Source organism: Rattus norvegicus, chromosome 8, assembly GCF_021556685.1.
Source record: "Rattus norvegicus strain SHRSP/BbbUtx chromosome 8, alternate assembly SHRSP_T2T, whole genome shotgun sequence".
Classification (NCBI taxonomy): Eukaryota; Metazoa; Chordata; class Mammalia; order Rodentia; family Muridae; genus Rattus; species Rattus norvegicus.
In genome coordinates this window covers 118,223,766-118,237,500 of record NC_141541.1, presented here as the reverse complement: position 1 = coordinate 118,237,500, position 13,735 = coordinate 118,223,766, and the positions used below count along the sequence as shown (strand labels likewise).

The window sequence follows — 13,735 nt, the reverse complement described above, 5'->3', positions numbered from 1 at the left end:
AAGCCCATCCCCAGTGACATTTCCTTCAAAAAAGATCTTCTAATCCTATCAAAGAGTTGCACTCCTGGTGACTAAGCATTCAAACTTATGAGACTAGGGGGACCATTCTTATTCAAACAAGCACAGAAGTCCGTGAGACTCAAAATCTTAAATAACTCATAAGTCTTAGGAAGTTCCTAAAACTAACAAGATTTATCAAGTTCTTTTCTTTTTTTTTTTTTTCTGGTTCTTTTTTTCGGAGCTGGGGACCGAACCCAGGGCCTTGTGCTTCCTAGGCAAGCGCTCTACCACTGAGCTAAATCCCCAACCCCTCAAGCTCTTTTCATAAGGTTATAGAAGCAGTAAACTTCTGGGGGAGGAAATTTTCTGTAAGTAACGCCAATACAGTTTGATAACTTGGACTTTGGATACATTGTTAGTCTGTTCTGTCACTAGTTCCTTATCTAGAGTAAGTAGACTTTGGTTCAAATCTTCTCCGGAGAAGTATCATACAATACCCCAGAACCCACATAAGAATCCTTGCATCATGTCTTTACTTCCAGCACTAGGGGACAGAAACAGGCAGCTCTGAATGGGTGCCAATCACCCAGCTTAGCTAAAACAGCAAGCTTATAGTTTCTTAAAAGACCATGTCTCCAAATATATGCAGAGAGTAAGAGGAGAAGACACTGGCTGTGCTGCTCAGGTCTTAGTATGCACACATACAATGGTGTGCACCCATATCCCCCAAGCAGAAAATTCTCTGAGAACCCCCGTTAATGTGATACAACTACTGGCACAGAGGGATGTGGGCTGGTGTTGGCAACTTATGTGAAATGCATTTTGAAAAGGACAAGACAAGATGGAACAAATGCAATTGCCTGTCAACAGAAACAAGAGGGCTCTGTGGGCAATCGCTGTGCAACTTTCAACTTTTCTGAATATTCTGAAACTTACACAGGCTCAGAAGAAGCTGCTCATGCACCTGCTGTATACCCCAGGGACAGAGGTGATCCTTTCAATGCCTTTTATCTAATATTAACTAATGAAAGTGTTTCCTTTTTTGTTTCTTTGTTTTTCAAGACAGGTGTTTCTATGTCATCTTGGCAGTCCTGAAACTCACTCTGTAGACCAGGCTGGCAAAGTGTTTACTTTTTAAAAAATATTTTCCTATTAATGATGTGGTGAACATGTTTTTTTTTCACACCCCACTTCTATTTACTTAGCCTGGATTCTCTAAAATGTTGAACTCTCCCTCTCCCCCCCCCCCTCTCCCTGTCTTTCTCTCCCTCTCCCTACCCTCCCCTTCTCATCCATCAGAGTATATGAATGTGGGCAGGAGGTCAAAAAACATCAGGTATTGGTCCTTGTCCTTCACATTGTTTGAGGCAGTGCTCTCTCTCTCTGTTCTTTCCTACAGCACAGGCTGGGCTAACTGTGCTGAGATCTTCCAGAGTTCTCCCATTTCTGCCTCCCATCTCATGTGGGAATACTAGGATCACAGGCTCTAGTGCTAGACATCTGGCTTTTTACATGGATTCTGGGGGACTCAGCTTCAGGTCATCACAGTTGCCTAAGAAGCATGTTTACTCACTTCCCCAGCCCCCGTTGTTCCTTTTTTGAGCCAAAGTCTCATGTGTTCCAGGCTTGTGTCTGTCTTGGTAGCAAGGATCACCTTAAATCCTTAATCTTCCTGCTTCTACCTCCCCAAGTGCTAAGATTACAGGTGTGTACTATGCCTATCCCACGCTTCTAGAACACATTACTTATGCAAAAGATACCTCACTTTAAAATAATTGATATGGGGTAGTTCTAAAATGATGTGCGTGTGTGTGTGTGTGTGTGTGTGTGTGTGTGTGTGTGTGTGTGTGTGTGTTCCCCCAGCCCCACTCCTGCCCCCCGGCAGCATGTGTATAAAGGTCAGAGGACAACTTGTGAGAGTTAGGTCTCTCCTACATCTATTGTGTGTCCTGGGTATTGAACTCAGGTCATTAGAACTGACAAGTTCCTTTACTACCTGAGCTATTTTCCCAGCCCCTAAAATGATTCTTCTTAGACTGTGTATCTTGGCAGACCGAGGTTGAGGCATTTTGCATGTGTATACATTGTCATGTTTCTTCCTTTCAGACTTTCTGTTTCCCCTGTTTATTTCTTTTCTCTGAGCATTCTTTACCCACCATATAAGGATCACACCCTGGTCTGGGTTGACCTGATCTGGTGAAAGGTCTGTCTTTGGATGGGTACCTGAGTGCACGAGATTCTTCCTTTGGAGAGTCTGAGGGAAGGGGCTCAATGCTGGAAGTTTCCCTTTCTCGCACAAGCATATCTTTGAGATCCCCTTCTTTGGAAGATGGGATCAGCTGGGTCTTGGAGATGGAAGTCATATCAAAGTCCTTGCCACTCACAGGGCTGCTGGCACCTTCCTTTCTTGCTGAGGAGCTGAAAAACATCAGGGAAATACCAAGGCCCAGGCATTGGCAGTGAGAAACAAAGAGCTCTTTCTCAAGCCTACTAGACCAAGCAGCCTACTACGTTCAGCTTGCTTATTTTATCCATGTACCATCTACCCACCTACCCATCCATCATCTTATCTATCTATCTATCTATCTATCTATCTATCTATCTATCTGAGACAAGGTCTTACTATATAGACTTGGTTGGCGTAGAACTCACAGAGATTTTTCTGCCTCTGCCTCCTAAGTGACCTAGAAGTTGGCAGCTCCTATCTTGTGTGTGTGTGTGTATATATGTGTGTGTGCGCGCACGCATGCACACATGCATGTGCACAGGAGAGCGGTACCCTGAGAGGCCAGAGATGTGAGATATCTGTGGAGATTGAGTGTCTGGTAGTTGTGAAGCTACCTGACATGGGTATTAGGAGTTAGTCCTCTCCGTGAGCAATATGCTGTGATTTTTTAAATTTCTTTTAGAGTAAAAGAAGATTTCATGGGTTGGGGATTTAGCTCAGTGGTAGAGCACTTGCCTAGCAAGCGTAAGGCCCTGGGTTCGGTCCTCAGCTCCGAAAAAAAGAACCAGAAAAAAAAAAAAAGATTTCATGTATTTCAAGCTGGCTTAGAACTCCCTAGATCCCTGAGGACAATTTTGATCTTTTTGTCTTCCTGCCAAGGCTACAAGAGCATGGTACCATTCTCAGTTCATGTAGTGCTGAGCAGCAAACCCAGGGCTCTGTGCATGCTAGGCAGACATTGCACCAGCAGAGTTCCATCCCCACACCCTTATCAGTCCTGCCTTTCAGCTTTGCTCCCCCCCCCCTTTTTTTAAAGATTTATTTACTATGTATACAGCGTTGCACCTGCATGTACACGTGCAGGCCAGAAGAGGGCACCAGATCTCATTATAGATGGTTGTGAGCCATCATGTGGTTGCTGGGAATTGAACTCATGACCTCTGGATGAGCAGACAGTGCTCTTAACCTCTGAGCAATCTCTCCAGCTCCTGCTTCCCCCTTTTTGTCTCTCTTCTTGGTTCCCTCTTCCTTTCCTTTTCTTTTTCTTTTTCTTTTTTGTGAGATGGTTGTACAATGTAGTCCAAAGAGGCCTCAACTCATATTTTTTTTATTGTGTGTGACAGAGTCCATGACTGGCGGATGGGGAGGCCACAGGATAACTGTATGATAATTTGTTCTCTAATGTAAATTCCACAGATGAGGTACTTAGGCTTATGTAGCACCTCTATCTGAGGAGCCATCTCACCAGCCCTGAACCCACACTTGTATGGCCTCAGCCTCCAAGATACTGGGATTACAGGCATGGATGACATACCCAGCCCCCTTTCTTCTTCAGTAAGTGTTGCAAGAGGATCAGTTTCTATGTAAGTTATTACTCCAGCTTCCTGCAGTCGAAAGGGGAGGCCCAGGACGTCGCAGGCAAGAGGTGCATTCTCTGCTCTATGACTCGTGGCTTGCACTTCCCATGTGGAAGGACTGCATGGTCTAGCCTATACTCCCACAGAGCCATTATCTCTGATGCTCTCATTATTACAATCCTTATTCTCACTTTAGGGATACAGAAACAGTTCTCATGCCTCCCATGAGAAGTAAGGGAAGTAAGTCTCTTAGGAGTGAGAAGCACAAAGAAGGGAGATGTAGATGTGCCCAGGTCTTAACTCTGTTTTTTTTTGTTTGTTTTTTGTTTTGTTTTGTTTTTGTTTTTGTTTTTTTTGTTTTGTTTTGTTGTTGTTTTTTTTGGGGGGGGTTCTTTTTTTCGGAGCTGGGGACCGAACCCAGGGCCTTGCGCTTCCTAGGCAAGCGCTGTACCACTGAGCTAAATCCCCAACCCCTGGTCTTAACTCTGAATCCCACACTCTGGATACTGCTACCAGGCACTGCTTGGACAGCCAACTGGGAAAGATGCTTTCTCCAACTTTTGTATAAAAGTGTGTCTTAGCTGCATGAAATGGGACCCTTTTGAGCTTTTGATAACATGAGGCAGGGGGATCATCATATATCTGAAACTAGCATCCTTGATTATAGTGTGAGATCCCTTCTCAGCCTCCCTTCCCCGTCTCACCTGAAAGGCAAGTTTAGGATTTCTCTGGCTTGAGTCCTAGATGCGGGGAAAGACTCAGAGGTGTCACAGAAGTGCAGTGGGCACGGTGGTGTCCTAGTGCTGGCCTAGCACTTCCTGCAGCCCTACTACTCAGCAGGGGTGGAACATTGGAAGTAATTCAGTAAGATGGAAACACTGGGGTACTATGAGGATGAGGGGTAACACTTGGGCATGGCCCTGAACCCCTCAGGTTTCCCACAGAGTTCCCCTCTGCTGCATCGGCAACAGTGCAGCAATGAGCACTGGTGGCTGAGGTGCCATGGAAAAATGGGGAGGTCATGTTGTGCCCTCTGTCTACCAAGGAGCAGAGAGCTCTCACCTGAACTGGTCTTTGGTTGTCTTCTTAGTCTTAGATTTCTTCCCAGGTTTGACAGAAAAAGGAGCAACCCCAAGTCCAAAGCTTTGTCCATCAGGCTCACCCACCAGGTGCCCTTCAACATCCATAAGCCCTGCCTGCAGAGAGAGGTCAGGGCAAGGAGCATGGGTTATGTTCGAGGTTGGGGCCTCTCAGGAATGCAAGTGTTCGCAGTGCAAGCCTTGGGGTAAGCATGTTCTGCACGCACACGCATGTGGCTGCTTCTACCAGCTTCAGACAGGACCCTAGAGAAATCAATGTCTACTTTCCATGTTGGCCTCCTAGTAATCCACCCTTCTGGGCTGAAATCAAAGGCGTATGCTACTACGTACATCTCCCTATGGATCCTAAGACCTATTTCCAACCTAGTTCCAAGTAGTGGTCAGTTATGGTACTAGTCATATGTCCAATTCATGGACACCATTTTAAATACAAAAGTGGTAGGCTATATTTTTTCTGTGTATGTATGTATGTATGTAGATGTGGAGACTGGAGGTCAACCTTGAATGTTATTCTTCATGCTCCATCTATCGCTGGGTCTCTCATTGGCCCGGAACTCCCAAACTATGCTAGGATGGCTGGCTAGAGAGTCCCAGGGATCTGTCTGTCTATGCCTTCCAGAGCTTGCATTGCAAGGATGCGCCACCATGCCCAGCTTTACGTGGTTCTGGGAACTGAACTGAGGCCTCATGTTTGTGCAGCAACAGCTTTACTGACTGAGCTCTCTCTCCAGCCCCTCAAGTGGTTTACTCTTGCCCTGGGCACTCCATGTTTATCCTGGTGTTATCCTGACCTGGGAACTTGCATGACACTTGTAGTTTCTGCCAAAGTCTCCCCGAAAATGGAAAGTCTGAAGTGAGTGATGTTAGCAAGGCGCACCTGTGCTTACCTTCTGGACAGCAGAAATGGCTGCAAAGTCATTTTTGTCTATGAGAGTGTACTTCCTGCGCAAGGCAGACTCTACTTCCTGCTCCTGTTGGCTTGGGAGAAAGAGTGAGATAGCACCTTGTAATGGGGGATATGCTAAGTCCACTGGGCTGAGACCCAAATACTAGATTAAAAGTTGGTTAAGTAAAGCCCTGACAATGGAGCCACAGCCTCACCATAAGGCAAAAGACAACGCAAACAAAAGGTTCATCCCTTTTCACAATGTGCATGTCCCCACATGATCCAGTCCCCAAACCTATAGAGCACCTTCCAAGCCAGATGCATCAGCTCTAAGATGACATTTCATAGTGCCTGTAAACCTGCACGAGGACTGTGACGTCACCTAGGTTCTAACAGGCCCTTCGGAATCAAATGACCAGTGTGGTACCAACCAGCATTATCTGCTCAGACAATGGATATAAACTAAGTGCTCCTAGAGGTAGAGGACATGCAGGACTCATGAGGCCTAGCTCTGGGCACGCTCACAGATGGCACTCCAGAGAGTCCCTGTCCAATTAACGAACTCAGCGAACACCCACCAGGGGCCTGTGCACACCCTAAGCACTCAGATCTGGTTCTTTACATGGCAGAGAGCATTCTTCATGCACACACACGCACATGCATGCACACGCGCACACACACACACACACATGCCTCTCATACACACACGCCTCTTTCTCTCTCTCTCTCTCTCTCTCTTTCTCTCTCTCTCTCTCTCTCACACACACACACACACACACACACACACACACACACACACACCTCTCACACACATGACGGTTTTCTTGAAGGCAATTGCCCAGGCCATAAAAAATGAAAATGGAGTGTGAAGAGAGTGAGGAGAAACTTACCTCAGAACCACCCTGAACTGGTTGAATACCTCCTGAATCTGCCTTAGATTGATTATCTGGCAGAAGAAAGAGAGCAAAGCAGAGTTTAGACAATGGTACCAAGGAATGAGGCGGTGTCTAAGCAGAGAAGTCAGGAGCCCTTGGCTGACTCTCAGCCATCTCATTTTGAGCAGTTAAGAGCATCTATTTCTCTTGGTTCCCTCACCCACATCAGAAAGTTGACAACTGTCTTTAGATTCAGTTCCAGGGGACAATATTCTCTTTCGGTTTCCACAGGGAACCTATGCAAAGTACAAACCCACACTCAGATATGTGTATGCATGTGTATGCTTTTAAATATTTATTTATTTTTATGTGTATGAGTGCTTTGCCTGCATGTATGTGTATGCCTGGTGCACCCGAAGACCAGAAGAGGACAATAGATCCCCTGGAACTGGAGTTACAGACTGCCATGCACTGCACATTAGTGCTGGGGACTAAACCTGGGTCTTCTGCAAGAACATCAAGTACCCTAACTGCTGAGCCATTCCTCCAGTCCCTAAAAAGGCCTGGAGAGATGGCTGGAGAGATGGATCAATGGTTAAGAACACAGGCTGGTATTCCAGAGCACCCAGGTTCAATTCCCAGCACCTACATGGCAACTCACACTCTCTGTAACTCCAGGACCAGGAGATCGGACACCCTCCCACACAGACATATATGTAGGCAAAACACCAATCTACATTACATTTAATGTGAAGGAAGGAAGGAAGGAAAGGAAGGAGGAGGGAAGGAAGGAGGAAGGAAGGAAGGTAGAAAAACAAAATATCCAGGGAGATAAACACTAGCATTCCCGCTCTCTGCTTCCTGACTGTGTACACAGTCTGACCAGCCTCAAACCTCTGCCACTCTGCCTTCTCTGCCATGATGGGTTACATCATCTGTGAGTCAGAACAAACATTCCTGTCTCGTCTTGCTTTTGTCAGATAGATTGTCATTGTCACAGCAATGAGGACAATTGGTGCAAATACTCCCTAAGGAAAAGACTGTATTAAAATTACTTAAGTAGCTTTCTTCCACTTCCAGAAGGTTTAGATGGACCCCATTAACAAACCCTCTCGTTTGGGCACAGGCATAGACACATGTGCAGCTGGAGGAAGGTTAGCGGCCTATGAACACTAAACTTGATTCAGGTTGGTTTAATGCTTCCCTTGTGCTTGGAAAGGCCACCAAACTGTCCACATTGACACTTAAGGGGGAGGGATAGTAGCCCGTGTAGTTCCCTGGTGAGAGGGTTAATGGCTGCACTGTAAATGAGATTCATTCCCCCCTCCAGCCCCTCCTTTGTGCCTGCTGCTTTCTTTTAAACTCCAACAGTGAGCTCTGGGGGCAGGATCCTCTTAAAGGACTATTGGCCTGACCACCATCCCTTATCCACTTCATACTGCCAGGCACAGCCAAGCTCATCCGAGGGGAAACGCCTTGGCCTACTTTCCTCCTCTGCTGCACAGGTGAGCTACTGAACCCTCAGTAGCCCGGGCCACTCAGCCAGGAGGCACCTGGGATTCCATCAGAGCAGCTTTGCTTCAAGGTCTGTGCCCCCCCCCCCCCCCACCGAGACGGATGACCTTTGATATATACACTGTGTATAGCTCACTTTAAGGTTTGTGACCCTAACCATGGACACTAAGGCCATGATGAGCTGAAGGGCCTTTGACAAGGAGGGGGACACCACTTCCCGTCTATTGCATCCACTCCATATCACCCAGCAAGGGAAGTCCAAGAGCGTAGAGCATGACGGTCCCATGGCAGGGCTCCTTACGTCAATCTCGTCCAGCGTCCCCTCCAGGTACCTCCGCACTTGGGAGTTGATCTCAGCAATCTGGATCTCATCCATGGGGTCATAATTCACGAGGGTGCGGTTGGACTTGAAGGATGAAGAACATGTACTACATGAGCGATAAGAACCTGAGCCCAAGCAGGGGCATCGGGGCCATCCTGACAGCCAAAGAGTCGAGCTGGGGACAGGATCTGACCGCTAGGCTGGCTGCTTGCTTTACCATCTGGTCCTGCTGGGGAAGGCCCGAAAAGCAGGCCAGATGTCTCAGCAAACCAGAATGGTGACCACAAGCCCAACTGGGCCACTGGAGGGCTCCACCTGCCACAGAATGTCTGCTGCAAATCCTTTCCTACTGCCTGACCCATGCTAACCCCAACCACCACCACCTTAATGCCCCCCACCTTAACCCACCATGCTGTTTGCCCCTGGTCTCTGTCCCCAGCAACTCCCCCATAGTCAATCCCTTACCAGACTATCATGGATGGCCAGTTCCTGCTTAAGCAATGCCAGTTCCTTCTCCAAATTCTTGACCATTCTCTGCCAGGGAAAACATAACAAATAGGGAAGAGGGTCATCAGAAAAACTACTTGGCTCCTTTGTAGCAAATGCCCAATTTCTTTTCTTTTTTCTCTTTCTTTCTCTCTCTCTTTCTCTCTTTTTTTTTTTCTTTTTTTTTCCCTTTTCTTTTTTTCGGAGCTGGGGACCAAACCCAGGGCCTTGCGCTTGCTAGGCAAGTGCTCTACCACTGAGCTAAATCCCCAACCCTTACTGAGCTAAATCCCCAACCCAAATGTTCGATTTCTTAATTTGGACCCAGATATCCTAGTTATTCCTGCCAATACACTTTATGTATTGGTTTCTAGGTCATCCATTCTAGTTGGTGGGTGACCCTTTGCCAACTGGAATGAGCTATCGTCTAAGATGGCTTCTTTCAGCAAACATGACTGAGAACTGCACACAGGTTATGGGCTGTCTTCAAACCCAACTCCCAGTAGCTCCTGGAGAGCTCCCTCGTCTCGTCTCCCAAGATAAGGCTCTTCACCTAGGCCATGACATATGTGTGGAGGTCAAAGGACAAGTTACAGTACTCAGTTCTCCCCACCCTAAACTGTTCTACTGCTCTTTCGAAAAATGTGACTCTCGTGTGTGTGTGTGTGTGTGTGTGTGTGTGTGTGTGTGTGTGTGTGTGTGTTGTGTGTGTGTTTTAATTTTTAAGACAGGGTCTCATTAGTCCATGATGGCTCCAAAGCCATCATGTGGTCAAGAATGACCCTGAACCCCTGATCCTCCAGGCTCTCCCTCTGAGTGCTGGGATGATAGTCATATGCTACCATGCTGGACTCTTAGGTTTGGGTCTTAAATGTCCACTGAAGGTCATGTGGTAAACAATCCCTGTGTTAGTCACTTTGCTGTTGTAACAAAATATCTGAGCCAGTCAAGTATAGTAGTAGTACCCAGCTTTAACCCCAGCATTAGGTGACAATGGCAGGCAGATCTCAGGGAGCTCAAGGCCAACCTAGGCTGCGTAATGAGTTCCAGGACCGCCAGGGCTACACAGTGAGGCTCTGACTCAAAAACAAACAAGCAAATCTGAACAAATTGCTTTGGGTCCAAAATGATATGTGAGAAGGGTGAGCGTGCAGAAACAAAGCCATTTACCTCAGAATGGCCAGAAAGCAGAGAGATTGAAGAATGGTCCAAGGACAAGCTACACCCTTCAAATGCACATCCCAGTCATTGGCTTCCTCCAACTGGGTCCAGCTCCCCCTAACAGTCCATTTTTATAAATGGGCATTCTTTGCACTGGGGGATGACTTAGTTCCAGAGCACTTGCCTAGCATGTGTGTGCCTTGGGCTCCAGCCTTAACACCACAAAAAAGAAAAAGTCGAGTGTGGTGGTTTATGCATGTAATTCTAACACTTGCCAGGAGGATCAATAGCCCAGGCTGGCTACATAGCCTAGAAGCCAGCCTGCACTATCCTGCAACTGTCACTAAAGTTTTAAAAAGGAGGAAGAGGAAAGGAGGAGGAAGGAAGAAAGAAGAGGTGTCTGGTAGAGAACACCTCATAGATTCAAGTACTGAGAAATGATAGCTTTTTGGGTTTTTGGGGGGGGTTTTGTTTGTTTGTTTGTTTGTTTTTCTTCTTTCTTTTTTCTTTTTCTTTTTTTTTTTTTTTTTTTTGGGAGCTGGGGACCGAACCCAGGGCCTTGCGCTTGCTAGGCAAGCACTCTACCACTGAGCTAAATCCCCAACCCGGAAATGATAGTTTTTTTTTAAATTTATTTATTATGTATACGGCATTCTGCCTACATATATGCCTGCATGCAGAAGAGGGCATCAGATCCCATTACAGATGGTTGTGAACCACCATGTGGTTGCTGGGAATTGAACTCAGGAAGAGCAGTCAGTGCTCTTAACCACTGCGCCACCCACCTGTCCAGCCCAGAAGTGATACATTTTGAGCAACAGAATTTGCCAAATCTTGCCAGGCAGTGGTGCCTGCCTTTGATCCCAGCACTCAGGAGACAGAGGCAGGCAGATTTCTGAGTTCAAGGTCAGCCTGGGCTACACAGAGCTACAGCCAGGCCTCAAAGAGCAGCCCTGTCTCGAAAACCCAAATACAGAGTTTGCCTAGTTGCTTACATTTGATATTTGAGAATATTTTGTAACAGAGGCACAAGGAAGTTTTCAGAGACCTCTAACCAGGAACAGGCTCTTCACTGTCAGAAAATGACCACTGGAAGGAGCTGGTGCCAAAACGAGTGACCACTGTTGTGTCTAATCACAGACCCATGGGCTTCTCACACCGCAGGCCTGCTGTAGTCTAGCCTCATTCAGCCAGATCACCTGGGTACTGAGGCTCACCCGTCACCGTGTGAGTGCACAGCAAGGGCTGACAGACCTCTGGCATCATGGTGGTAATTTAGACACAAAACATGAGGTATGTGATCAGAATCCAAATCCTGGCTCAGCCTTTTAGGAAACACCAAGTATATCTCCTTCCAGTATGGACTGTCTTTGGGGCCAAAGAGAAAGGTTTGGTGGCTATTCTCAGCCACCTCATCCTCCCCACTCTAGGAAATATATTATGTCCCAGATACAGAACGTCTGGCCGAGATGCTGGCACCTGCTGTTGGACGATTCTGTTCAGTGTATCTATCACAGGGGACATATGTGGTCCAATCAGAAGGTGAGTTGGGTACTGGACCCTCTTGGGAAAACCAGCCTCCAACTTACCCTGAGAACAGAGGGATTTTTTCCTAATGCTTGAGAGGTGTGGCAGCCTGTCCTACTGCTGGGAGCTGCTGCCTGGAAACGGTTGCAGAAGCAGACCCGAGTTCAGGGTCTTGAAAGCACCTCCTGTACCCACACACGTAGTACACACAGCTGCTTGCACACACATTCGTACACACACAAGCATGCACATGCACGCAAACATATACTGTACACACCCATAATGCACGCGCGTGCACACACACACACACACACACACACACACACACACACACATACATGAAAAGGCTCCACAGATAAGGAAGGAGCAAGTCATAGAACAAGGGTGGTTCAACCCAGAAACAGCAAATGCAACAACTGTGAACTCAGAAACACAAATCTTCACTGAACTGCGATGGCACAAGTCTATAATGCTAGCACACAGGGAATGAGGCGGGAGGAACAGGAAATGGAGGCCAGATTGGACTAGATAATGAGACCACATCACAAAACAGAAGGCAAGGGGGGGAGGAACCAAAAGAGAAAAGGAAGGGAGGGAGGGAGGGAGGGAGGGGGGAAGGAGGGAGGGAGGAAAGAAGGAAGGAAAGAAGGAAGGAAGGAAGGAAGGAAGGAAGGAAGGAAGGAAGGAAATAGAAAATACTCAGTCAGGCTCTACAACCAACAGAATCAGGAGCTCAGAATAGACAAGGGTTTAGCTGGCCAGGTGCTCCTTTCTAAACCTCACTGAGTTTAAGAATCTGAACTCTGAGCTCTACTTTCCTGCTAAACCACGTTTAGTCTCAAGATGGGATCGTCCTTCAGGGTTTAGAACCTAGAAATGTTTAACCCTTTTGCCAGGGACACAGGGACATACACATGCCCATCTCCAGTGACCTTGATTTCAGAAGCATTTTTGGTTGCTTTTTAAAAAATGATTTACTTTTATTTTATTCATGTGTGTGTGTACCCGTGTGTACGTGTACATGCATGTGTGTTTGTGTGTATGTGTATGTGTGCATTTGAGTGCATATGTGTGTTTGATCCTGGTTCTCAGGGAGCCCAGAAGAGCACATTGGATTCCTTAGAACTGGAGTTACAGATGGTTGTGAGCTTCGGTGAGGGTGCTGGGGATGGAATCCAGGTCTTCTGTAAGAACAGTAAATGCTTCTAACCACTGAGCCATCTCTCCAGCCTGTGGGTCCATTTTTGAGACTGTCTCACGGATTCTAGGCTGTCTTTGAACTCATGATCTTCCTGAAAACAGATTCTTCCAAGTTGTCCTTGGACCTCCACTCATATGCCCACACATATACATGCACACATATATACACACAAAATAAATGTGTTCTATCAGGCAACTTGGAGAGACAATGTATGCTGATTCAGCTCTGAAGAAATCTCCTGGGGAGTCCTGGGATACCCAAGTCCCTGAATCCCCGCCTGTGAGCTGAGTGGTAGATCATCTCCCCTTTCACTTTTGTGGCAGTCTAGTGGGGTCTCTGGGGACTCTTAACGATAGTGGCTTATCACGGAAAGGAAAAGGATTGACCCAGGACTCCAGGCAAGACTTCAGTGGAGGCAGGAGGAAGCCACACAAATCTGGCTTCCTTTATGACCTCCAGCAGATATTCATGTGGGAGCAGACACACAGGGAACAAACCTACAGACAGCATTCCCAGAGGTGGGAAGCTCCCATCAGCCCCTCAGTACCTCGGCATCATACTTCTCATTGATGGCAGGCTCAGTGGTGACAAGCTTCATCCTGCTGGCAAACCTCAACGAAGATAGCTGAAAACAGACCAGATAGATGTCAGGTGGCCCGCCACTCACACGAGACCCTAAAGACCAGCCTTCTCGGAGGGCATGTCCTCTTCTAACTCTTCCAGCTGCCTTAACTGGCATCAGTTCCCATCCTCAAGGGGACAGCGATCAAAAGGGCCTTTGTGGGTCTGAAGGTTAAGCAAGTGATATAGAAACTGGTTAGCGGGTGGAGGTCCTTGTGAGCTTTGCCAAGCAAATAT

At 47.1% G+C, this 13,735-nt stretch overlaps 1 protein-coding gene across 3 annotated transcripts in view; it reads right to left on the bottom strand.

Moving 5' to 3' along the window:
* Positions 1–13,735, bottom strand: part of Kif9 (kinesin family member 9) — a 44,402-nt gene that overhangs the window by 8,334 nt on the left and 22,333 nt on the right. For all 3 annotated transcript variants that reach the window (XM_087563410.1, NM_001192000.2, NM_001413966.1), the window contains 7 exon segments: positions 13,425–13,502; positions 8,968–9,036; positions 8,482–8,586; positions 6,681–6,736; positions 5,792–5,882; positions 4,867–5,000; positions 2,224–2,418 (listed from right to left, as the gene is read on the bottom strand). In XM_087563410.1, the coding sequence (XP_087419536.1) occupies positions 2,224–2,418; positions 4,867–5,000; positions 5,792–5,882; positions 6,681–6,736; positions 8,482–8,586; positions 8,968–9,036; positions 13,425–13,502 (728 nt within the window).